We start from the raw sequence: 26622 nt of genomic DNA, 5'->3' as shown, positions 1-26622 counted from the left end.
CCACCAACGGTGGGGATGAGCAGTAAGGGGTGGCTTTGTAATTAAGAGGAAATGCGGGGGCGTTTAAGAAAGGGTGGGGGTGGGGGTGAAAAAACACGCTGCGCTCGCTTTGCTTCCATCGCAAGTTGTGCCCCCCACCGACGGCTCAGATTCGATCGCCCTTTTTCCTCCTTTTTTTTTTTACACTTTTGCGAGATCGTGCCGGCAAAAACAAACCAATGGATTCAAATTGTGTTTCGACTTTCTTTCGTAAATAAAAGAGGTGACTGAGACCGTCGAATGTGTCACTTATCATCAAATGTGCGGTTTGATTCTCTCATAATAAAAAATAAACAATTAGAATGAGTGGTTTTAGCATCGAACTTATTTTGATATAAGCACAGTTTATATTATTACACTTCATACGTTTATTATTTTGGCCGAGCTGAACTAAAACTAGCTTAATTTGATGTAACTCCACTTCGACTTGATTCGGTGAGCAGAATTGGATTAGGCTCGAAAATTACAAATAAATCTTTGAATTAGTTCGATCCGGCTCAACCAGCTTGAGTTGCACTGGCATTTGGATGGAGGATCTCCTGTGAATTTTGTTGTCGAACGAACTAGAACTAGATGTGAGTGGAATTTCACTGTGGGTGAGTCAACCCACATAACCAAGTGATCTGAACAGTGTTTTTCTTTTCTTTTTTTTTTTCTTTTTTTTATTGGTTGGAGGATGACAGATATATAAATTTATCACCTCTGACTTGTCTTCTTGTACGATTCTTGGGAAGAGCAATTCCCCAAATTGTCATGATAATATTCAACTTTTCCTCCGCAACAAAATTTAACTATATATATATATATATATATATATATATATATATAATTAGACTATTATGCTATTAATAGCACTAAGTCATTTGTACTACTAAGTTTTTGGTCATTGGATTAAGAGATGTGCGGTTAGGATGATGTGGGCTCCCTAGAGTTGAGTGAGTGGTTGGTTGAATAGTACGATCTAACGGGTGAAAATGAACAAAAGGGTAGATCTAACGGCGGAAAACTTGATAGTACCAAGTGCTTCGTGCTATTAATAGCATAGTATGATCTAATGAGTGAAAATGAACAAAAGGATAGATCTAACGGCCGAAAACTTGATAGCTTCTATTCTTTTAAGTAGATAGGGACAACCGTTCTACCAAATTATTTGTAATGATAGAGATTTCGATTTGATGATCGGAACTGTTAAAATTAATCTAAAGTATTTGAATTATTTAGAAATTAAATTTTATAAATTTAAAAATTTATTTATATAGTGATCAAAGGATTACAAAATTGATAATTTTTGATGACCTATATTAGTTATTTGCTTATTTAACGGTATAGAGTAATCCAAATCGATTGAATTTTTGATAGAAATTTCTTTATACTATTTAGATAATGTTTAATAACTCCGATCGTAAATTGAAAAAGTCTAACTTCTGTTTTCGGAAGGTCATTTATTTTTGACCATTTTTTTTGACTCTTCGATGGACTTGATAATGATTTTTAAAATTACAGAATTCGATTTCTAAATATTTCTAATAGTGTAAATCAATTTCAACGGTGCCAATAATTAATTTAAAATATCGATCATTCAAAATGACTTTATAAGACAAAAACTTCTATCTTCTTAAGAGAATAGTAGTTGGACTATATATATATATATATATAGAATTAGACTGGAATACTATCAATAGCACCAAGTTATTAGTGCTATTAGCTTTTTATCCCTTGGATGGAGAAATATGCGGTTAGAATGATGTGGGCCCCTTAGGGTTGAGAGAGTGATTGGGTGAATAATATAATTTAACGGATAAAAATAATCAAAGGGGTTAATCTAACGACAGAAAACTTGATAATTCCAAATATTTGGTACTATTGATAGCATAGCAGCCGTACTCTATGTATATATATGTATGTATACATACATATATGTATGTATACATATATATACATACATATGTATGTATATACATATGTATGTATACACATATATATACATACATATATATACATACATACATATACATATATATGTATATGTATGTATATGTATACATACATATACATATATATGTATACATACATATACATATACATACATATGTATACATACATATACATATATATACATATACATATGTATATATATGTATACATATACATATATATACATACATACATATACATATNTATGAGAATAATAACAACCACAAAAACTAGCAAAGTACTTTTTTGATGGAAAGTGTGCCCTCTCTCTCACTCTTAACAAACAGACGAAAACTAAAAGCTAAAGAAACAGTGAGACCTTGGATTCTCACTTATATGGACCATATATCATCTACCACTAACATTTAGCCATGTTCCTACCCTCTTCTAGCCTATTGACTTTGTTAAAAATAAATAAAAAAAGAAGGCAAAAAAAAAGAAAAAAAAAAAAGAAATTTATCTATTAGTTACTCTGGAATAGCACCAAGAGGAAATGCCATGAAACATTCAGAGCGATGTCATACGTGACAATGATTGACATGGCTCCACGTAAATAAATTATTATTATTATTATACTAGTTCAAAAATATTTTGGGAAAAAAAAATAAAAACAATATAATAATAACAGTAAAATGCCCTAAGTAAAGTTTAAGAACGAATGAGCACGCGGATTCAACAGTAATTATAACTGTATAAGGGCCCATTACATTATCTTATATGGTATAATATAATAACTGTCACTATATTAACATCTTTAGTACTTAACTACGGAGCTTTTCTTAGGAAAAAGAAGAACACTCGTTCTTAGCTTGCTAAGTATAATGTGTTGAGGGATTTATGAGTAGATCTGAACAATAAAACTTACATAACTAGAAAAATTATACAAAATTACAGAATAGTAAATCCAACGCAGCGTCCAAAGCAAATTCTACTATCACGTACAATTGGAAAGTTTCTAAATTACTGCAGTAGACGCGACGGCGAGATATAAGAGATGAAACTGAAGATCACTTAAAGTTGAAGTGTAAATAACAACAAAAGCTACCATGATGATATATAGATCATATTAATTACTCCAGATCCTACATTTGTATTGTTAAATTCTCACGCCTTTAGGAAAATGATGGCAAGGACATGCACAGGCGATCCACCAAATAACAGGTTAGCTTTACTGAAAGAAACTTGCTAATTAAAAGAATGAAGAAAAAGAGTGTTTAATTAAGGTGTAAGAGACAAGGCACACTAATAATGATATGAATGATTCTCAAAACCGAAAAAAAATAAAAAAATAAAAAAAAGAAGAAACAAAGCGAAAAAAGAAAGATCTGAATGGTGCATAATGTTGTGTCCTCGTAGATGTAAGTTGAATTATATTAATAGAGAAAGAATGAGGATGTCTCTCATGGAACTATGTGCCATTTACTTTTCCAAAAATAATAATAAAAAAAGGAATACAATGAATCAGGATGTTATTGCTCATTTTTACAGTCTCAGCATGATCGCAGCAGCAAAGTTGGCCATTCTTAGCCTGTGTAAAAATTGTGTACAGTTGCTACTAGAGGAAGATCAAAATGATTAGATTCCAGTCATTTCTAAACAAATACTAACGCATATGCGCAATTAGTGTCTAAGTTTTTAAGTGCCGGGTTTAGCAATTAAACCTTCATATACGAAGGAAGAACTACAATCCAATCACCCGAAAAACAAAGAAACAAAATGTTAACTCAAAATATTGCAATTGTGAGCTCAAAGACCTGAGCTCTGATCAGCTTTGCTGCAAGGATAAAAAAGGAATACTATGTCTCTATTATGCCTCTAATCAGGTGATTCAAGTTCTATGCATTAATGATGAACAGCCTCATTATATTAGTAACATCACAGCAATATGTTAAAAAAAAAAAAAATTCTTTCAAAGATTTGTTGTTTAAGACATTTGGCCATATTTCTTATTATACAACCTATATGAATGTGCCTTTACAAGCAAAACCAATTCTATTCAAAGACAATTAATTCAGTTATCAAAAGCTTTCAAGCATATAATTTCCATGTATATGAAGAACCCACAAAGGGGAACGAGGAACAACCAGTTTACCACTCTCAGCTGCAGAGCTGTGTGCACAAGTCTTTAATTCGAGCTTCAGTTGCATTAGGCAACAAGTAGCTACCGCTTCTTCCATTGCCTTCGCATGTTAAGTTCAGGGTGTTACCATTTTGAGATGACTGTATGAAAGACATGGAAGAGTCAACAATCTCAGTCATAACCTTGCAATGCATGTAAACTGAACACTTTCATATCAGACTTAAATGTTATTTGTAACTTTTCTAAACTCAAACATACTGTAAGGTTATACAGTAAAAATCAAAAAAATTTAAAGTTAGGGTACCTATTTCTAAATGTTCTGTAGTTCAGGCAAGGCCTATATGCTGACAAATAAACCATGAAAAAAAGGGGGAGGTCGAGGGGGGTTGCAGAGTTAAAAGCAACTCACCGTGCAATAGGTTGGCGATGAATTGCAGCTCCATTTTTTAGTAGGAACACAGCTCAGATAATGGCACCAGGAACAATGATCATTTCCATTGACCCCTCGAAATAGCATAACGAGACCAACAGTGAACCTATACATTTTTAGGTATACCTTTTTGTTAAAGAGAAGCAAATGATCGAATGCATATGATTCAAACAACAAACAGTAAGGAAGAACGAAAATAGATATTGAATCCTCTTACGTTTTAGGAGCAAAAGTTTGTAATCAAATGATAGACCAGAAAGCTATTTACTTTTAAGTAATGATTCTTTAGGTAATAAGAGCATAAGAGCATACTAAACACGAAATGTTTGCAATAGAAAGTGGCTTACCCAACAATTAAACAGATGGAAGCAATTGCCCACAATACATATTGATAAACCTTGTGTTTCTGTCGAACTACGCCTGTTTGATATCCAGGAGCATCATTCTTTTGGCTGATCCACCCAAACTGAGGGCGAATAAGAAAAACAAAACCAAGAAGAAACCCAGAGAGAAACCCTCCAATATGAGCAAAGTTGTCGACATGTGGGAGTATTCCGACAGCCAAGTTTATTACTACTATGAACAATAGGGACACCAGTGCAGCAAACTGCAGAAAAAGTGCTAAATATCAGATAATGAAACCAACAGCAAGAACCTAAAAGTCCATAGTCATTACTACTTTTCTTGACAGTAGATATAAGAAAAGGACACCTTATTTGCATAGATAGTCCAATTCATTATTAGTTCGGAAAGCATGGCTCCAAGTAAACCAAAAACAGCACCGGAGGCACCAACAGATATATTTGATTGGATGAAGAGAGCAGACAACAAGCTCCCACCAAGCCCAGAAATGACATATATAAGACCAATTTTCACTGCATAAAGGGGAAAAAAGGATAATTTTAGACATCTCCTTAAGTCGGCGTAAATTTGTAAGTAAGCTAGAGTAGAGGATCAAAATTGCCATTTAATGTTATTTCATATGGCATTAAGTGGCTATAGAAAAAACTATATAAAAAGATAGTAGGCATCAATAAATGATGTATAGCCGTGTGTACCATCAGACGAGAAAGAGAGAAGAGGGATTGACAAACATATACAAAGAAACAAAGTTCGAAAAATGTCGAACATAAAAAGCACCCATGGAAAGGAAACATATTCAGAGAAAGATATCAAAATCTAACTGTGTCGCGACTTAGTTTAGCTACATACCAAACCCAAATTCTTGCTCTAGTCGAATTCCAATAAGGAGAAGGCTTATCATATTGGCAAGTATGTGAACAACCCCAGCATGTAGCCAAATGCAAGTGATCAGACGCCATCCTTGGTGCTCCTTAACCACCTTATTCACATCTAGAGCCCCCATCTTCTCCAACCTGATGATTATTAAATAACAGATCTTTCTAATTAGGAATCCTTGTCGCATATAAGTTTGTGTATAGATGTGCAAAGCATCCTGAGTAAGAAACATAATTGACATGCAGAGGCTGCTTTAGGTGTAGTCCCATTTTCTCAGCCAGTTAGATTGCAATATTTAAAGAGCAATAACATCATCATTCCTTAAAACAAATCGAGTCAAAAACCTTTAAACAAGTAAAGAACAATAGAAAATCAAGGAGAACATTCATATTACGATTATATGCTACTACTACAGCTAAACAATATGTTAGAAAATCAATAGAAAAAAAGACATTTTACTTGAATTGCAAGTAGGATTTGCTGGACAGAGCAAAAATAACCATTATTTTTATCGGTCTTCGATGAACAAATAAGATAACTAACACTTTGTTATTGCTCTTCAAAAAATAATCCACTCCCATATATTCTTTAAACTGAACCACATACGCCAAAATGAATTAGGAGATAATCATGGATCAAAATTCTGTCTTAGCTCCAAAATATCCACTAACATTAAGTGCCTAATTGGATGTTAAAACTGAAAACAAGTTGTCTAGTGATAACTTACACATATAGGGATTCTCTATTGTGATTGCCACCGAAGAGTTCGGTTTTAGTCTAGTTATAATTTTTCCAATGTATATCTATTCACCTTACAAAGTAATTTATCTTACTCCGAGAAAACGGCTTAGAGCCTGCAAATATTACACCTTTGTAGACATCTACTAAAACTCTGTATCTACCAATTAGTGCAAGGCGCTCAAGTAAATAAATGAGATGTACCGAACAAGATGTTTAGGCATCCAAACAAGCACTTATCCCGCACTTGACCCCAAAGACTTCAAAAAATCAAGTCTTTAGCAGTTTTTACTGTCCATTAAAATGCACCCCCACCAAAGTTGCTAGCTTGAACACAATCAACATAAAAAACGAGACTGCAACGGGAACTAATTTGCCCCAAAGAAAATGGGGATAAACCATTTTGAAGTGATCTGTGATTAAATTGCCCCCTCAACCTCTAATATCTTTTATTTGAAATTTGAATTTGATGAAATTATTTAATTGCAACAAAAATCAACAGATATGAAAGCGTCAGCAAAAAACACAAAGCACAAAACAAAAAACAAAAATCAAATTGTGAGGGCTATAGAGAGAGAGGGGGGAACTTACGTGGAGGAGGAGGGGCCGAGGAGGGGGTTCTCCTTGAGGGGCTGGAACGAGAACCTCCCGAGGAAGCGGACGACGCAGGAGGAGCTCCGCTTGGGGCAATCGTTCACGGACATGGTCACCGCGAACACCACCACGTTCGCCGCCACGATCGCCGGCACCAGCCACGGCGCCGCCACCGCCGTTGCCGCGCTCGGGCTCACCTCGAGCGGGCGCACCGCATTGTCCCCGAACCGCGGCTGAACCCTAATCTCGACCTCCCCGCCATTTTGCTTCCTCATCCCCCCAAATTTCGCCTAATTACAGAAGAGTCCCTCGCGCCGCCGCTACAATAGTTAGAAGTAAATTGGGGAGGGGGCAAGATGAGAGAGGTGGAGAGTTTTGGGAGTGAAAGGGAAGGGAAAAGGAGGGTGTACGAGAAGCATGAAGGATTGCTTCGTGCTCGGGAGAAGTGGGGGTTCGGAAACGTGTAGTGAGAGCTCGGAAACGCTTTTTTGTGCGAAGCGGGAGAAGAGATAAGAGGGGAGGTGGGTGGAGCTCTCTCTCGCTGGCTTTGGTGTACGGTTGTACCTAAACCACGTACGAGTTTTTCTACAACGTGGGAGTAACTGAAGGCATGGGCCTGGTTCACCACGTCATCTTTGCACCTGGCTACGGACCATCCTAGCACAAGTAACAAAAGGTTACGTAGTTGGTACCCAAGATTTTAAATTTAAATTTTAGTTGATTCGTATTTACAATTAAATTTATTTTTAAATAAAATAAACTAAGCAAATAGCATGCTACAAATCTCTCAAAAAAAAAAATCTAAAATGTAAAAGTTAATGATTAGTTGAGATTGAAACTAGCAATAGAAGTATAGAACAGGGTAGTTTAAAGAGTGGTGTATTACTGCCGCCGTGTACCAGGTCCAATCAGTCATTTCTCTGTTTGAAAAATGAATTTTAGAGGTTGGCTTACCATTTCAATACACGCGTTGAGCGGGTGATGACCATTTCACACAGTGACATTATCAACGCGGAAAAAACGAATTTTAAAGCATAAAATTACAATAAATTAAATTTTATAGTAGAGAGAGACTAGTCCCCAGTGGTTTCAATCCCCAGTACCTCTGTGCATGTATCTTAAAACAATGCTCAAGTCTCTGGCTTTAAATAATAAATTAATATAGATATTAGAAAATTTTACAGAATAAGAGCATAAAAATACTCAAAAATCAAGCTTCAGAAGTAGAGAATTAACCTCTGTTGGAAAGTGCAGAGTAATCCCATACAAAGCGCAATTCTAAGCTAATTTATTTGAACATCACCCTGTAACCATGGGAGTATTTCAGCATCACACTGCATGCTCATCAGGAGGAGGAATTCTACACTATCGCACTTGCACAACGTCATCAATAACAAACCAATTATATTCACTATTTTCAAAAAAAAGGTACAATAAAAATATTTTTTTTACAATCATGATGGGACAAATATCCCTAAAAGAAGACATTTGATTAGTTTGTTACGCCACGTCACTAATATATTCGTTACATTCTAGAATTTTTCCACCAGGAGGGTCCTCAGAGAACTAAACTACAAAGCTTATTAATTGAAAGCTAGGATGGTTATGTGGAACATCAACGTGCAATGGTGCGACTATAAATTATTCCAAGCTACTTTTGAGACAACACAAATAATATTTTCTTGGTTTGTGACATGCCAGAAACAAGTGGAGTCAGGTGTAATGCCCTTTGTTTCCTTCGCGAGTCCTACATGGGACAAGTGGGTTAAGCCACCAACTCGGACTCGAACACCCAACTATTAGTTGAGGACTCGGTACGCTATTACTTGGTCAAGTTCGTGGCTAGCCTAAACTATTTTTCAACCCACTTTGCGATCCATCTTGTATCCATCCTGTTGCTGAAATTATGGTTGATTTTGAAAAAAAAGGGAACCAAATATAATAAAAGGGAGGGATAGAGAGACGTATTGTTTAGTTTTGAGTTTGCATTTTCTTCCTGAAAAACAAAGAAAAATAAAAATAAAAATTTTTTTCCTCCTGCAATATATAAAATTACTTTTAACTNACTTTGCGATCCATCTTGTATCCATCCTGTTGCTGAAATTATGGTTGATTTTGAAAAAAAAGGGAACCAAATATAATAAAAGGGAGGGATAGAGAGACGTATTGTTTAGTTTTGAGTTTGCATTTTCTTCCTGAAAAACAAAGAAAAATAAAAATAAAAATTTTTTTCCTCCTGCAATATATAAAATTACTTTTAACTAAAACAATCTTTCACGTCAAACCAAACACTTATAAAACTTATTTTTCAGCTATATAATAATAATAATAATACCACACAGTTATCAGAATAGTAGATAAGTGCTTTTGGAATATAAAATTTTGGATTTTAACTATTGTTGACCTACCAACCGTTTCTAGAGCAAGTGGTAAAGGATTTAATGGTTGATACCCGAGATCTCAAGTTCAAATTCTAGTTGATTCACATTTCAAGTTAAGTTTATTTCTAAATAAAATAAACTATCGTTGGCCTTTGGGTTTCGTGGTTCGTACGGAATCAGGAAACAATGCCAACTGCTAGCGGGCCCGCGGGTATGCCTTACGTAACATGGAATCCATTGCTCCATTTATTGCTTACAAAGGACACTTTAAATTCACATGAATTCCTTGAAGCAAAAAAACTTATTTCCCAACAGTTGAAGACACGGATGAGTTGGTCCACTGTGTAAGCAACGTGGAGCTTAAGAGGCGAAAGCACGACAACACCCCTACAAATTTACACACTAATTTCAAGTTGACTATAAAACCACGGAATACATTCTCGGTAGAAAATGAGTTTTACTGTTCCACCGTTTGGTTTGAATGAAAAGAAAATCATTTTTCGAATCACGCTTATGTGGTTTTCTGGTTAGTTGAAAACTTAATGAAAAACTACTTTTCTTTTTTTTTCATTTGGTTTGTTTTTTTTTTTTTTTGGTCCTTACTATAATTCATATGTAAATTAATGTTGTATATAATATATTATATTGGACATAAATAATATAATATATCCAATAATATATACAAATTTCTTTATAAGACATATTATAGTGAATACTTTCATATTATATCTATATATATTTTTTAAAAAAGTTATCTATTAAATATTATATTTAATTAAATTATATTATATATTTTATTAAATTTATAAGACATTATAATATATAACATATATTGCAAAACATGAGTGAGGCTACTATGCTATCGGAAGCACGGAGCCTTCCGTGCTTCCAGCTCGTTTTCGATATTGCGACTTTCGAATCGTCGATCGGCTCCGTTAAACTTGATCTAGAGTATTTGAAGTACCTAGAAAATAAATTTTATTATTTTACGATATCATTTGCCTAGTGAACGAAGGGGCTCAAAATCAACGGCTGAAAATAAAAATCTTACAAAATGTAATAATATGACATTAAAATTTTAAATCAAAGATATTGATCTTGTTTTATATAGTATAAAGAATTTTCTATCAAAATTTCACGTGATTATGCAGCAGCTAGCAATAAAATTGTCTACGGAGGTGGTTGAGTAGTTGACTAGCCATTTGTTAGCCAGTTATCTCATCCAAAAATATGAAGACTTTTAGAAAAATGAGGGATACGTGTACATATCCTATTACCTTAGAACAAAGCTAATTATGATGATTCATTTTGGTTGTGTTACCTTAATAAGGTTTTAGTTTTCCGCCAACTGAGTCAGGATTTACACTTGAATTATGGACGCTCCAAGATAGAGTGTGAAAGGTGCATTAATCCTTAGGTTTTTTTTCCAGTAAAGAGACAATCAGGGAATAGGTCATCTTTTAACTGTTTAAAAATTAGGCATTTGTTCAGTTTTGAGAAAACTCGGACCAGAACCAATTCCATATTTTCTTGTGCCTTTTATGTTGGTAACTAGTAACAATTTAATGTAGGATATACCACATGCTGTACACATCTCTTAAAAGAGCATTTTTTTCTCTCTCAGTGATATTTTGCTTCATGTTAATTATTGAAACTTGTGCACCTCGTGCTTTCTTCAGTAGTCTCCAATTAAGGGTCTGTTTAGAACTTTGGATCCTAGTAAACATAAGCTGAAAATATATTTTGATTGAAAAAATTATTTTTCTTGTGTTTGAATCTTTGTAAAACTATTTTTCTGTAAAATCGTTTTACATATTTCTCGAAAAACTTGTCTTTTCGTTTTCTGCTCCTTGGAAGCGGGAAAGCCAAAACTTGTGGCTTCCTTCGTTGGCAGTCCACGACCACTTTTTCCAGAGCGGTCCAACCTTGCTTTCTTTTTTCTGTGAACGGACTAATAATATATAAGACATAACATATAAAATATTATACTATACAATTTATAACATCTAAATATTATAATATATGTTTTGCGAGTGAGGCTACTATGCTATTGGAAGCACGGAGCCTTCCGTGCTTTCAACTCGTTTTCGATATTGCGACTTTCGAATCGTCGATCGGCTCCGTTAAACTTGATCTAGAGTATTTGAAGTATCTAGAAAATAANTCCCCGAGTTTTAGTTGCCGACTTTTATTTTTTGAATGTTTTACATTATTATACTGTAATTTTAAAATTTAGTTTCTATAACTAGAACAAAATATATCATATTTCTTAAAAGATAGTTTTAAAGTGCACTAAACCTATAAAGATGTGGCAATTTGAACGTTTGCCGAGTGATGCCGGTAACTTTAAACAACTAAAACTCGGGTAAGCTAGTGATACGTTTACTATAGCTCGTTCACTAGGCAAATGATATCGTAAAATCATAAAATTTATTTTCTAGATACTTCAAATACTCTAGATCAAGTTTAACGGAGCCGATCGACGATTCGAAAGTCGCAATATCGAAAACGAGTTGAAAGCACGGAAGGCTCCGTGCTTCCAATAGCATAGTAGCCTCACTCGCAAAACATATATTATAATATTTAGATGTTATAAATTGTATAGTATAATATTTTATATGTTATGTCTTATATATTATTAGTCCGTTCACAGAAAAAAGAAAGCAAGGTTGGACCGCTCTGGAAAAAGTGGTCGTGGACTGCCAACGAAGGAAGCCACAAGTTTTGGCTTTCCGCTTCCAAGGAGCAGAAAACGAAAAGACAAGTTTTTCGAGAAATATGTAAAACGATTTTACAGAAAAATAGTTTTACAAAGATTCAAACACAAGAAAAATAATTTTTTCAATCAAAATATATTTTCAGCTTATGTTTACTAGGATCCAAAGTTCTAAACAGACCCTTAATTGGAGACTACTGAAGAAAGCACGAGGTGCACAAGTTTCAATAATTAACATGAAGCAAAATATCACTGAGAGAGAAAAAAATGCTCTTTTAAGAGATGTGTACAGCATGTGGTATATCCTACATTAAATTGTTACTAGTTACCAACATAAAAGGCACAAGAAAATATGGAATTGGTTCTGGTCCGAGTTTTCTCAAAACTGAACAAATGCCTAATTTTTAAACAGTTAAAAGATGACCAATTCCCTGATTGTCTCTTTACTGGAAAAAAAAACCTGAGGATTAACGCACCTTTCACACTCTATCTTGGAGCGTCCATAATTCAAGTGTAAATCCTGACTCGGTTGGCCGAAAACTAAAACCTTATTAAGGTAACACAACCAAAATGAATCATCATAATTAGCTTTGTTCTAAGGTAATAGGATATGTACACGTATCCCTCATTTTTCTAAAAGTCTTCATATTTTTGGATGAGATAACTGGCTAACAAATGGCTAGTCAACTACTCAACCACCTCCGTAGACAATTTTATTGCTAGCTGCTGCATAATCCTTAACCAGGAGGTTGATTTTTTCCAAGTGATTTGCTTTCAGCGTTGAAATGCATACACATGATCAATTAAATATATGATCGACCTAAATGAACGTAATGATGGAAAGAAAAATCTGCTAGACCTTGTCATTTCCATTTCATGGATGACTTAAAAAGCGATGCAATTGAAATATTGGGTACATGGATGACTAGAAAAGACCCTACGTTGAAAGAGCTTGCGTTCTTCTCTATTGATGCCTTAAAATATGCACCAACACAACAATAAATCTGCTAGTTAAGATATTGGCATTGAGTAACCTAACTCCCGGCCAAATGTCACTGTATATACTGTGTTTAGTACAAATTTTGGTCGAAGTATGAGGGCCAAAAGTATAACCTGGTGCTAGAAGATAGTAAGGAAACAGTGTCTGACAACTGTCTTTACATTTTTGCCTCTCGGATCTTATCTACCTATCGAGTGTTATTGTGATGATGAATAACAAGCTAATTGGGACTTAGTATTACCATTTTCAACATGAGCAAAGCAAACATCGAATAACTCATTATAATCACTATGCATGAATAAAATAAAAAAAAAAGGTCACAGACAAGCTATTACCATCCTGGTGCTCCAGAAAATAATATGAGAAAAAGAAAGTTATCTAAGGGTGCTTTCAACACTTAGGGGAATTAATACTTAGGGGAATTAATACTTTATAAAAAGTAAAGTCTACTCGCATGAGAACAACTTACTTGCTAGACATGATGAAGTAGCTGTTGAATACCTCTGCAGTTCTGCTCTGATAACATTCTTTTTTGGTTCCTTGAGCTGCTGCAGCTTTGTGTCCATCCGCATTATAAGCCAAAGCTGCAGAAATACATATACTAGATCTGTCATGAGAGAGGTATACACGGTAATAACTGTGTTGGACAAATCCAGGCTATGATGTGATAACTAATTTTAGATGCCATAAATGAGAGAAAACAAAGCTCTTTGTGGCTAGATGTGGCTACAAAGATGTACGTGCCAGAAAGGACTGGACGAGACACATATAGACAAGTCGAAAGCATATGCCATCAACAAGTAAAGGCGAATAGTAGAGATTCCAGATTAGCACTCCCAAGTATTAGCACTCCCAAGTATCTGAGCTTCTCCAGAGAATTATCTCACTAGGCTTACGTTCCTTCCACCTCTTGAAAGAGAGAAATTTTCTATGCAAATATTCCTCTGATTGAGGGATGTATCACTGGATTAGACAGACAGATTAATCACAGAACAGTATACTGCTTTTAACGAATTTCCTCCAATTAAATCCTGTACAAGTTGTATACCTTTACATACATGCTCCTGCAAGTGTACCAAAATTGGAGGGATTGGGTTCTCCTCCACAAGCTTACAGGAGTGATGTTAGTAGGTTAAAGTCTAAGGCAATATACTTACAGTCGGCAGACCTTGCAAGCATGACAAAATTGAAGGACTCCCCTCCAGTAGCTTACAAGGTCGTTATACCATCCTCCCTAATGTAACAAATTACAGACATGTAGAAATAAAAGAAAAAACTATAGATCATTCTATGCATCAGAAAATTGGAAGAGCTCCGCCTCGAAACCGCATACAACACATATTTGAGGCATCCTAGCAAATGAGAGTATGCATTGGCGGCAAGCAATGCTGTGCGCGCAAGGTAAACAGCTCACTGTTGCCCTAGCCCCTTGGCAAGCAACTCTCAGTCGGCACTTAGGCTCCACAGGACCTTTTCCTACTTCAATGCTTGGGAAAGGGGACAAGGATCTCTGGATGCAAAGAGATTGCTCTCCGCTGGTTCCCTGCATGATAGGCAATTCATTAATTAGTAGAACATCATCTCGAAAGAGAACAGGTGAATAAATTTTCAGACAACAAACAGATGCATCTCTTTCAATATAAGCTGTTCAAGTCGCAAGCAAATGCAGGAAAACTATACCATCTCCGAGCATTCTGGCTCTGAAGATGGGGGTGAAGGCTTGACTCCGTAGACAGCAGAACCACAAATCATACACGACGTGAAGGTGCGCCTCACCATGCAGACACCACACACTTTATGAGAGCACGGGATGAGCTGCAATGAAGCTTCCCGGAAGTGACATATTATGCACATTCCCTGCTAAGTCAATGAAACATTAAGTAGATTCAGCAACATATTGAGCCGAATACCTTAACACTCTTACAAGATTGATTGCTTACCAAATAGCGATCCCACTGTGTCTGGAACAAAGAAAAGCTCGATCCAGCGCTTATATTTCCCCTTTCTTCTGGCTGATCTCCATAGCATGTATTAGTTTGATTTGTGTATCCTAAACCAAGCAAATCAAAGTCTAAAACCTTCGAACTGCCACCATCTGTTAAGCTATTTTTCCCAGCATAGCTGTCAACAAGCTGGCTTTCTATAAGCTCACTCAAGTGTAGGTCCGCATCCAAGTCTGGTGGCTGCTGCAACTGCTCTTGTTGCTGTGATGATGGTGGAAGCAGTTTTACATGCTTGTGTGGGAAGAGCAATGGGGAAAGGACCATGTGAGTCGCAGGGCCAGCTCCCACAGGAACGATCCGCATTCTGCATATACCAGGAAGGGCTCGCATGAAGTCACTAAGCTTGAGGAAGCCCAGAGAGACATGATCAAGCTCCATCCCGCACGTGGCCCTGAAGTCGCCTTTAAGAGAGGAAAGAGGATACCATTCTCCTCCGAGACGTTGTGTTGCTGCCTTGAGAAAAGCTGGTAGCCACTTCCTGAATTTAAAGAACCAATCAGGAAGACTCTGCTCATCAAGCGTTTCAGGTGATTCATTGAGGGGGTCATTGTGCAGGTTCGGTTCCTTCAGAATGAGCTGTTGCTGCAAAGCAGCTGTTTTCAAAGCTTCGGCTGGTTTTGCAACAGCACTTTTGATCTCCACTTTCTTACCAAAGATGTTGACAAAGTGGGCTTGTATTGCGGTTGCCACCATATCCTCGTGTTCAAAGGTGACGAAGCCGAAACCTCGGGACTGCATATAGTTGCCAGCTTGCGTCCCAATGACAACAGCTTCCTTTACTGGTCCAAATTCTGCTTCGAAGAACTCCTTGAGGTGGTCTGCTAAGAAAGAAACACAAGTCAACAAACTTCAACTGAGAACAGTAGAAGGATAAAAGTAAGGTGATGACAACAACCGACCAGAGTCAACCGTAGGTGGGAGACCCCCCACGAAAACCTTCCGATTCAAGTCTCCCTTCAACTTGAGAGGATACTAGCATAACATTTGCAAACAGATAATTAGAATGATCTGAGGAATGGTGTTGGGGACTGATATAAATATAACTTACCTTGGTTACACACTTTGGGGTCTGCTTGAGTTCAACAGAACAGACCTTGCTTCTTTTTTTATCACCTTCCCCGTGGGCATAGAAGCATTTGGCGCCTCTCACGCATCCACTCTGGGATTCGTAGTAGCGGCATACTGGTGTTTTCAACTGAAGGTTGCTGCAATTCAGTTTCATCAAAGTACAGGCTTACGAGACGTAAATTTTCACAGACAAGCTAAGATTTTTATTGTCCAATTACGGACTGCAGAACTATTTGTCTTGAACTTTCTCACCTTCTACTAACTCCAGTTTCACCCAACTCAAGAAGCTCTTCATACATGTCCTCAGTGAACTCATCTTTAGGTAACGAAAGTAGGAGATCTTCTTTAGAAGGGCTAAAACGGCTACCTGAGAAACAGAAAGAAAATATTATGGTCAACGTTCTGTAAGGCCACACCCTTCTCTCTTTTTCAATAGTTTGTTATTGGTTCTTACAAAATCCCTGGTTTGCTGGATTAAGAATGAAACGCATGTCCTGTGATTTTGCCATATCAATTGGTCTTTGCCTCCTGCAAATAGCAAAGTATTGTAGCTAAATAAGAAAATTACTGTAACAGAAAAAAGTAAAGCTGGTTAATGAGCATTTGGCTTACCGGAGGTTGAGAACCTGGCTATTAGCTCCAGAGTGCAAGAGGAACTGTGCACAGGCAAGAGAATCACTCTTCACAGCAAAAAATAGCGGAGTTTCCTTTCTCTCAGACACAATGTCTACGCACTCAGGGGCATGAAGAAGCAGCAGCTTTTTTGCAGCAGAAACAAACAGTATGGATTAACAAAGAATGCAAATGTTATGGGTTAGAAAAGCAAATTGGAGGGTACGTATGTTTTTAACTACTAAACTTGGAATAGAAAGCAGTACTTGAAGTGCCTGAGATTTGCCTTTAGCTGCAGCCACATGTACTGGCGTGAGCCCTAATCTGTTCTTATGGGACACTGCAGCACCATTCTTCAGCAGGAGCAACATAATCCTGAAATAAAAACAAGAAATAAGCACTAAAGCAATGGTGGGGAAAGAGAAGAATTACAGTTAGCCAAAAAGCCCAAAACCACCTGAGATCCTGCGAACTAGAGCTACCAGTGAGGCACCAATGAAGTGAGGAGTTCCCATCAGAATCGGATTCATTCGTGTTGGCACCACCCTTCAGTAGCAGCTTTATGACAGGCTCGTCGTGAGCCTAGAGGAAAAGAGAAGTTAAAGCATTTTGCTCTCAATTCTTTGGGGTTTTTTTTTTATCTCCCTTTAATCCCAACACATTTTTTTGTTGGAAAGGATTAATCCCAGAAACTATTGTTTGTTCAATTTGTCCATGCCCATCCAATTATCTGAGAGGAAGTACAACTCAGGAAAAAAACAATCTGCTTAAAAGGGGAAAAGGAAAAACATCTACTTTAATAAAAAAGTTCGACGAACTTTCATGTCAGGAAGTCCAGCAAGCATAGGAAATGTGGGTCCACAATTTCATCAGTGAACTTGATCAATTAAATTTCATCTATTTTTTATCTTTGGTAAGAAGTTTCCTGTTGTGACCAAAAATGTTCTATCAATCAGAAAGAAGCAAGTACAATAAGAGGCGGGTGAGGATGGTGCAACTACATCAGTGAACTTCCACATAGCAAATAGCTGTTGAAAAGGAGAAGAATACCACAGTTACCTGGGAAGCCCGAAGGAGAGGTGGCATGCTTTTCTTGTCCTTTGAGTCGCTGTATGACACAGCACCAAATAACTGGAGTAGCTCGATCTCACGTAGTAAAGCTTTTCTCCGCTCACTACTATCACTTGAGCCATCCCCACTGCATTGTCTGAGTCTAACCTGAATTGCCCCCTCACCCAGCGCCAGAGCCTCATCAAACAGTGAACCATATAATGTTCTATTCTTCTTCATGCCTTCCCTTCGGCTGGTTATGGCTACTGGCGCCGTGACCTTCTCCTTGGTCACCAGAAGCAATGCAGCCAGTGCAACAACTCGCCCTTCCATAGCATTTGTGTAGGCAACCTCTGCGACATCTCTAGTTTTCTCGGCTAGCAATCTGATTGCATTCATGTCCTGCAATAAAACTGGCTTAGCGCAATATATGATTCCAAAAAAAAAGAAAGAGTAAAACAGCGACTAAGAGAAAAAAAATATCCCAACTCAATTTGTGACAGAGCAAACCAGTTCTCTCAGAATAGTCAGCAACTCTTCAATTGGCTGGTTTGGTGACCAATCGACCTGCATCCTAAAAGCATGCGCATTACATGGAGGCGCATGAAAGAGAAATTTATTACAAAAAGCTATGTAAGACAAGCTGGATAAGTAATTTGGCAGGATTTATAGGGAAAAAACAGAGGTTAACCAGCATACCTTGCACTTGACAAGGCGATCTCAAGAGCGAGAAGTGATCTCCCGTCATTTGACCTTAGATCTGTTCGGGCATTCTTCTGTAGGAGCAGATTGATGCACTTTGATGAGTGCATCTCCGCCGCAACATGCAGCAGAGTTCGCCCCGACCTGTCCCTCTCATTTACGCTGGCTGCTACTCCAATTCCTCCTTCGATCAGAACCTTTGCGCACTCTGCTGAATCCATCTTGCAAGCTAGGTGGAGGAGACGCACTAGGGTTCCTGGATCTAGGGATTTGAGATCTCCAGTCTCCTTGTCCTTCGGATCTGCTCCGATTGGAGCCTCCACTTGAACACTTTTGAACAATGAGACTAAGAGAGCGGGATTGTCATCTCGAATGGCCTTGGCGAGATCCCTCATCTTGTTGTTAATCCAATCAGATCCTTCCTCATCGTGCGTCTCCTGAAGCTTGTCTTCGTCAAATAGGAAATTACTGTGATCGCTTCCAGAGACGCGTCCCGAAGCCAGATCCATAGAACGCTTGTACTCATCCATCGCATACTAGCTACTCTAAGAAATTGCTCACACAAGCAACATAAACTCAGGTTAAAACCCTGCTCTCGGAAAATAATGATCAAATTGTATAAATCTACTTCGAATCGACAAATTCTGAAAGAGATCTCGATTAGAAGCGAAGATCGTGACGGATTTCATCATCAAATCCCAAAATGTCCGAAAGAGTTCATAAAAAGAATGAGAAAGCACGGAGAGGAATTGACGTTAATCACATAACAATAGATGTATCAACCAAAAACTAACCGAAAATCCGAATATAGGCGCGCGCGAACGAGGATTTGTATCACCTCTTCCGCTATGAGAAACCCTAGCTTCGCGAGGGACCGATCACGTCCGCTACTGGGGAGGAGCCACGAGAACGATGGAGAAACTCAGTGAGGGAGGAGGCTCTTCTCGCTGCGGAGAAGGAGAGGAGCAGCTAGGGTTTCTCGAACGGAGGGGATTGGGCGCGATCGCAGGGGGGAAGAGGAGGGGAGCTCCGAGGAGTAAGTAGCGCTCTGGGGGAAGCTGAGGGGACAGAGAGTGGGTAAGGTGCTCGCCCGCCATTGCCATTTATAGAAGTGGGATTTGAATGAACTCGACCGCTGCGACGTTGGCTTGCGAGGGAAGGGTCAGTTATTGTCGTCTTGTGAAGGGAAACTTTTATTTCCTGGACGTGGTTCACCACGTCATCCATCGGTCTCCGGCCGAAATACTCATCAGCAACTTTTTTGGGCGGTTGTGATTTGACGAAGGAACGAGATGGAGTGCGCGGTTCATACTGGCGTGGTGAACCTAGTCCATTACGGCAAAAATTTCTATATTTCACGATGACATGTGGGCCCCGCGCTTCGCTGGTCCCACGTGTCAGCCACACAATCGTCGAATCAAGCGTACCAATGAGGATCGGTGAGTTACTTCCTAATCTGGGTGTACCATGGAAAGAATGATAAACCCTAAACCCTAAACCCTAAACCCTATATATATATATATATATATGAGTTCAGCTACGGTGCTTGTAAAAGTACCAAGCACTTGGTACTTGTAAGTTTTTTACCGTTAGATCTACTCCTCGGATCATTTTCAACCATTAGATTATATTATTCAACCAACCACCCACTCAACCCTAGAGGGCCCATATCATCCTAACTACATATCTCTTAATCCAATGGCTAAAAATCTACCAGCAATAATAACTTAGTACTTTTAGAAATATAGGAGCTCAATTTTATATATATATAGGACCCGGCTACTATACTATTATGAGTACGATCGCCCTTGTATTCATAAGTTGTTTTCGATGATAGAGCTTTCGAATCAACGATCCATACCGTTAAACGTTATTTACAGCATTTAAAACTTCTAGAAATCAAATTTTATAATTTTTCGACATCATTTACCTTACGATCAAGAGGTCACAAATTTGACAATTTTTAACGGCCGGTATGGGATACTTGCTAGTTTAACGGTGTAAAAAAATCGGAATTTGTTGAATTTTTTATAGAAAATTCTATTCACTACATAGATAAAGATCAATAACTCCGATCTTGAATTGAAGGATCCGATTATCTTTTTTTAGGACGTCGTTCGATTTTGACCGTTCATTTTATGCCCACTTGATGGACTTTATTATGATTTCGAAAATTTACGAAATTTATTTTCTAAAAGTTTCAAATACTCTAGATCATATTTAACGGAATGGATCGTCGATTCGGAAGCTCCATCATTGAAAACAACTTATGAGTACGAGGGCTTCAATACTCATAATAGTATAGTAGACATGGCCTATATATATATATATATATATATATATATATATATATATATATATATATATATATATATATATATATATTTTGAAAGAATGCAATTAGAATGTGGAGAGATTAGACTTATATTTGAAATTTTAGATATCAAATCATAAAGTTCATAGCTAACTGAGCTAAATACAATCATTAATAATATTTTTATTTAGAAAATTTTATTGTTAATCAAATTATTTATAAATAATGTGTGTGTATATATACACTATTACAATTTTTTTTTTACCTTCGAAAATGTTAGACGGGAATGCGATACGTTGAGACAATACCTTCCAAAATCTTTTGTAGTGTTTGTTTTTTTTTTTTATCAATGGCTCAAATTTAATATCAACAAAGAACTAGGCTAATATACTATTAATTGCACCAAGTTATTGGTGCTACCAAGTTTTTTGCCATTGGATTAAAAGATGTGCGGTTAGAATGACGTGAGCCCTCTAGGATTGAGTGGGTGGTTGGTTGAATAATATGATCTAACGAATGAAAATGATCAAAATGGTAGATCTAACAGTGGAAAACTTGGTAGCACCAAGCACTTTGTGCTATTAATAGCATAGTAGTGAAACTCTATCAACAAATATATTTATTAAAGTTAGTTTAATTTAAATAAATTTGCTTTGTTAGTTGAAGTAAATAGTATTACATTCCAAATAGTAAGGTAAGGAAAAGCATGCATGTCGTAGGGAATAGAAATAAGGCCGTATTTTTTCAACCGAAAGCTTGGTGATGAACTTTCGAGTTCGTGTAATTAGAGATCGCCAGCATTTGAATGTAGCGATATGAATTTGAACTTTCGTGGGGCTACACGGCCCACACGCGTAATCAGTCTCATAAGAATGATGAGTTCGCATACAGCTAGTGCAAACTCGCCATTTATAATTTACACCAAACAAGAAGAGGTTAAAAAAAGTTTTTCTTTTAGAAAAAGATAGTACGCTACTCGTTTCATTCATTGATAAGATGAACTATGCTACAGGAGTGAGGCAACATAGGTCTCAGGATGGGCGGGAAAAAAAAAATCACTTAGAGATGCAGCTCCCAAAAGTTTATCAACTATTTGATCTTGTAAACTGCTAGGAGGGAGTCCGATTAGGTATGCATAAAGATCACAACGTTTCTGACCTTCTAAGTGATCCACCAATAGGTTATTAGTTCAATCAATTTAGTACTCACAGGCTGCATTTCATTCCTAGCCATCGATCTATTCCAAACCAAATTCACGTCGTCTCCTATTTCTCTAAGTTGGACGGTCTTCTAGATCATCACCATTAAGAATCTAGCCAACACAATGTCGTGTGAATAAATGATTGATAGTTTTTCCTTCAGTGCCACATAGTACGCGGACTCAATCTCCCTTTAATAGGTTATGTGTTGTAAGAACCATATTCTGAAGAAATATTTCGTTGCACTGACCGTCTCTAACGCAAGTGGCAAAATTTTTGGTGATTGGTATTCGAAATTCTAAATTCGAATCTTAATTAATTTATATTTTTAGCTAAGTTTATTTATAAATGAAATAAACGAAGACGTAGCATACTATCTATTTCTCAAAAAAAAAAAAGAAAAAGAAAAAAGAAAAAATGTTTCGTTGCACAAAACATCGGACCATCCCGTGTGCCGCAATGGTTCGTACACCCAAACTTATCCCGTCCCGCACCAACTAATCGAGCGGCTCAGATCATTCCATTTAATCATCAACAGAAAAGAAAAAACCCAAAAATTGCAAAATAAAACGAGAAACGAATCCGACGCAAAGCCTCTTAACCCTGCTTCGGAGAATCTCGATCAATCGATTTCGATTAGGTACTTTTTTTCTCCGTCGATTTCTCCTTTCTTTTTATGTTTTTAATTGCTAATTTATGATGTTTTTAATTTGATTTTCGTGTGATAGCTGGTTCGTTGAAGCATCCATGTATTTTAGCGATATTTTCCCCCTTTTTTGGGTGCAATAATGGAGTAATTGTACTGTTTTAGCTTTTTCCTCGCTATTATATTCTCCCAGTTAATTCGGAAAATTTTTTAGTAATTACTTTACGGTATATAATCCGCAACATTGTTAGAAGTGGAGCGAGTGTGAGGAGAATGATTTTCTTTTAAAAAAAATTGTTTGATAATTAGTCGATTGAAAGCATATACTGAGCCGAATTTTTTATCGTTACACGAAAAAGGAGAATTTTTTGTGATTAAATAAATTAGGAGGTGATCCCTAGCGAAATATTTCGTTAAAAAGGAGGATTTTTGGTCCCAAGCTGTATAAATTATTGAATTTTTTTGTGCCTGCTTAGTATTTCGGCATTGAACTTCTCTTGATGCAACTAAGAATATGAGTTTTCAAAGAATGCTCAATTCTACGCATGATATTTCATTACGAGCAAACCGATGCTCGTGATTAATCAAAAAAGAGCTTAGATTTAGCAACTAGAATCTATATATTGTTTCTGGAATGGTAATGAAGCTGGTATATAGTTCAAAGGAGAGCAAATTTAGTTTCTTATAATATTTAAATTAACTAATCACAGTGACATGATTTTAGAGGCGGGTGATATCACTTCGGTTTCCTGTGCTTTTATTTGAATCTCATTGTGGCTTTTACAATAACACATTATAGTGTTCCGCTAATTGGGCTTTCGTAACTGATTAACGAATAGAAATTTTGGTCGCTTTTGTCCTTTATTTGGGAGTGCTTAATTTGTTGTGATATTCCCTACACATTAAGTTGCTAAATAATGACATTCTCATATTTCCTGCCTTTATTTTTTTTGTTTCATTTCATCGTCATCTGCTAAGAAATGCAAATATGACAGTTTCAGGATTGATTTGTGTACATGGCATCAGCAGATGAAGCAGTAGATATAGATGTCTTGGAGAGGCGCTTACTGTCGGATTCAGTTTCAAATGAGTATAATGAAACTGATGATGATACAGTTCTTTATCATGGGTCGTTTGAAGAGATGGAAGATAACTTTGTGAAATATCAAACAGCTCAATGGATTCTTTATTCCATACTTCTGATTTTGGCATGGGGAATAGGAATCCTCATGCTGCTTTATCTGCCAATTCGAATATATGTCTGTCGTAAGGATTTCCGGTCGAGGAAGCTGTATTTGACTTCTAATGCTATCGTTTACAAGGTAAATCAACTAGTGCGTTATCTTTTTTTATCTGTCACACTGTTGGATGTCAGTGCAGCTCTTTTTGGCTATTGTTTATATATAAAACATAACTAATTATTTTTTCATCTTTTTGTGATTCTTCAAACTTTTAGTCTAGTAGGGAGATGTAGGCTAGTAGAAGGGTATCCTAATCAATTTTCCGGAAGATGATCTAATAGTTGCCTTTAAAATAATTTTTATGATTGTTTTTAGCTTTAAAAGAGTGTTTGACTGTTGAGACCAAAGTAACTGCTCAAGTTTCATCTGCACGACTGCTTTTACTATTGGAAACAAACACGTTGCATGACGTAAACTAGGTTGTCGTCTTTTTAATTTGTTATCTTCGATGACGATGGTTCTCTATGGGATGTCTGATATACTTATTTTGGACAGTCTCTTCATAGATTTCCTGTTGGTCTTTTGCTCATTGATAAACTATTTCTAATCGTGTTGCAGGTCACAAAACCTGTAGCTTTTCCTTGCTTTGGGGTTTTGAAGAAAGAGAAGCATGTGATACTTCCTTCAGTGGCTGATGTTGTAGTTGAACAAGGTAAACCAAGAGTTAGCATCTGAGACCTTTTGAGAAAATTATGTCTTAAATGAATAGGAGAAATGATTTTATCTCACACGAGTCCTCTTATCTTCTAGGCTTCATTGAGTTCATCAATTTAAACATTGGACAGAAAAATAAACAAAGGTTGGGAGGGGGGGGGTGTTGGGGGAATATTGTTAATTTCCAATTGACATCCTTTAGAGATTTGATGGGATTTTAACAGTTTCTAATAACATTTCTTGTTTGTTGACATTGAGTTCTGAAATCAACATTATCTTTCTACAGCAACTTTGTGAAGAGTTGCTTTTATTTGATAAAAAAAAGGCTTTTGTCTAGTTCCTTCCTCACATATGATTCTTAAAACTCTTCTCTTTCTACAGGATATCTGCAATCTTTATTTGGTATATACTCGATCAGAATTGAAAATACCGGCGTGCGAAGGCCTGCCAGTGATGATGTTAAGATACACGGAATTGCTCATCCGAGGGATTTTCGACAGGTATTTTAATTTCCACTGTAGACATTCTCTGTCATCATTTCTACTTGTTAATAGCTTGCACTGTTGCAATGCCTGTATAGGCTGTTCTAACACGCCTTTCAAGTATGAAGAGCGAGTGTTTCAGTCGGCAAGCTTCCATAAATGAAGATCTACGTATTACAGCTTCTGGTTCTCTACCCAGTGCCTCGGTATTGTCAGATTTTTTCTTCTTCTTGTTGTACTTTAAAAATGTTAAATCTCCTTGTTATCATGCAGAGTAGTTAACACCAATCAGCAGATTTTGTACTCAGAGATGAATAGTTTTACTACATTGGGAGTATAGTTCTGCACGCTACCTGCTTGTTTGGAAAATTTATGACATTAGTAACTCTTTAAGCTTGCACTACCATTTAATTTAATCTTCAAGTTAATGATTTATATGAATAAAACAGAGGTCCATCGTTATTAAACAGTTTTTGCTGTTCTTCCCCTCAGGCAATGATATTTCCTATTGTAACCTTCTGCGGAAATTGCAGGTGCCCCCTCCTGGAGAGTTGATTTTAGAGAAGCTTGAGGTGGTTGAAAGTTCTGTGAAGGTGAGAATAGCTCGGTTAATTTGTTTTCATTTCCCAATCTTTCCGCTTTAAGCGCGCATAAGGATTTTCCGTCTCCACTCCCTCTTTCTTGCTTTAGTTCTGCTTATGGCCTTAGGGATGAATGATGGCCTGTAATCGGAAATAGCTATGAAAATCATGTCATTGTGTCATTTATTTACTTACTAATACCGCAGTTCATTTCTCTACAGAGAGTACAAAAGCTAATTGAGAAGAAGGCTCAACCATCTGAGCTCTAATGTAAGATGGACCGACTTCATGCGAACAAGGTTTGAGATCCATCGATCATTTTACTTTCCTACTTCAAATTTACCTGCATACGGACTTCGTTTTTGGAGTTGAATTCCATCTTTTGAAGTCTACAGGATTGTGACGGCGATTCATAACTGTATAATGTGCCAATATCCACTCCTACAATAGCTTTCAGAAAAAAAATGACTCCCTAACACAGGGTTTTGATGCCACTCATGTAACAAAGGGATTTTATCCACAAATATATTTTAATAGATTTCTTCCTAGGGTAAAAATTTATGAAATGCCTATTTGGACCATATCTGATTGCCGAAACTGTAGTTAAATTTAATAAGCTGATTCTGCAGGTGGCTCTCGCGCTCGACTTTTCTCGCACAACAGCAGCAATCTAACCAATCGAGATAGAGGATTATCACTTTGATACAAATTGTTTCTCTGTAGCTTATTGCTATTATTAGATCTATGTAGCCTAACTATATCACTAATAAAAAAATAACTAGAAGAGGTGGTAGAAAGCTTGAATTGCCTGCACAGTTGTCTTAGTCCATTAGGTTGATTAAATTGAAAACGATTTTACATCTCTCTCGGATAATAAAT

General features: G+C 36.8%; 3 protein-coding genes across 9 annotated transcripts; 1 reads left to right on the top strand and 2 right to left on the bottom strand.

Annotated features, from left to right (window-relative positions):
* Positions 3902-7626, bottom strand: LOC109719419 (RHOMBOID-like protein 1). The gene is made up of 6 exons (XM_020246090.1): positions 7092-7626; positions 5736-5899; positions 5235-5398; positions 4871-5130; positions 4503-4629; positions 3902-4233 (listed from the first exon to the last, which is right to left on the bottom strand). The coding sequence occupies exons 1-6, from the start codon at positions 7367-7369 to the stop codon at positions 4111-4113; spliced, it is 1116 nt and encodes a 371-aa protein (XP_020101679.1). The 5' UTR covers positions 7370-7626; the 3' UTR covers positions 3902-4110.
* On the bottom strand, positions 14052-19685 carry LOC109719417. Of its 6 annotated transcripts, XR_002218681.1 has the most exons (15): positions 19421-19685; positions 18624-19171; positions 18435-18498; positions 17934-18326; positions 17332-17456; positions 17141-17249; positions 16875-17020; positions 16717-16790; positions 16515-16629; positions 16243-16399; positions 16094-16166; positions 15132-16015; positions 14872-15051; positions 14240-14734; positions 14052-14154 (listed from the first exon to the last, which is right to left on the bottom strand). XR_002218681.1 is itself a non-coding variant. In XM_020246085.1 (14 exons), exons 2-14 carry the CDS (start codon positions 19154-19156, stop codon positions 14480-14482), a joined length of 3108 nt encoding a protein of 1035 aa, XP_020101674.1. In that variant the 5' UTR covers positions 19157-19171; positions 19421-19685; the 3' UTR covers positions 14176-14479. The 6 variants fall into 6 exon arrangements, 5 of the variants coding, with proteins under 5 accessions (XP_020101674.1, XP_020101676.1, XP_020101675.1 ...); XM_020246085.1 differs by lacking the exon at positions 14052-14154 and having other exon boundaries at positions 14176-14734; XM_020246087.1 differs by lacking the exon at positions 14052-14154 and having other exon boundaries at positions 14176-14734; positions 14872-15048.
* LOC109719118 lies at positions 22634-26462 on the top strand. 2 transcript variants are annotated; one of them, XM_020245652.1, is made up of 8 exons: positions 22634-22779; positions 23781-24107; positions 24585-24678; positions 25062-25180; positions 25261-25368; positions 25696-25755; positions 25965-26042; positions 26373-26462. In XM_020245652.1, the coding sequence occupies exons 2-7, from the start codon at positions 23802-23804 to the stop codon at positions 26010-26012; spliced, it is 735 nt and encodes a 244-aa protein (XP_020101241.1). In that variant the 5' UTR covers positions 22634-22779; positions 23781-23801; the 3' UTR covers positions 26013-26042; positions 26373-26462. The 2 variants fall into 2 exon arrangements, with proteins under 2 accessions (XP_020101241.1, XP_020101242.1); XM_020245653.1 differs by having other exon boundaries at positions 22643-22779; positions 23802-24107.

This window comes from Ananas comosus, linkage group 13 (genome assembly GCF_001540865.1).
Source record: "Ananas comosus cultivar F153 linkage group 13, ASM154086v1, whole genome shotgun sequence".
NCBI lineage: Eukaryota > Viridiplantae > Streptophyta > Magnoliopsida > Poales > Bromeliaceae > Ananas > Ananas comosus.
The sequence above is the reverse complement of the archived record's forward strand: the minus strand, read 5'-3'. Positions and strand labels throughout refer to the sequence as shown.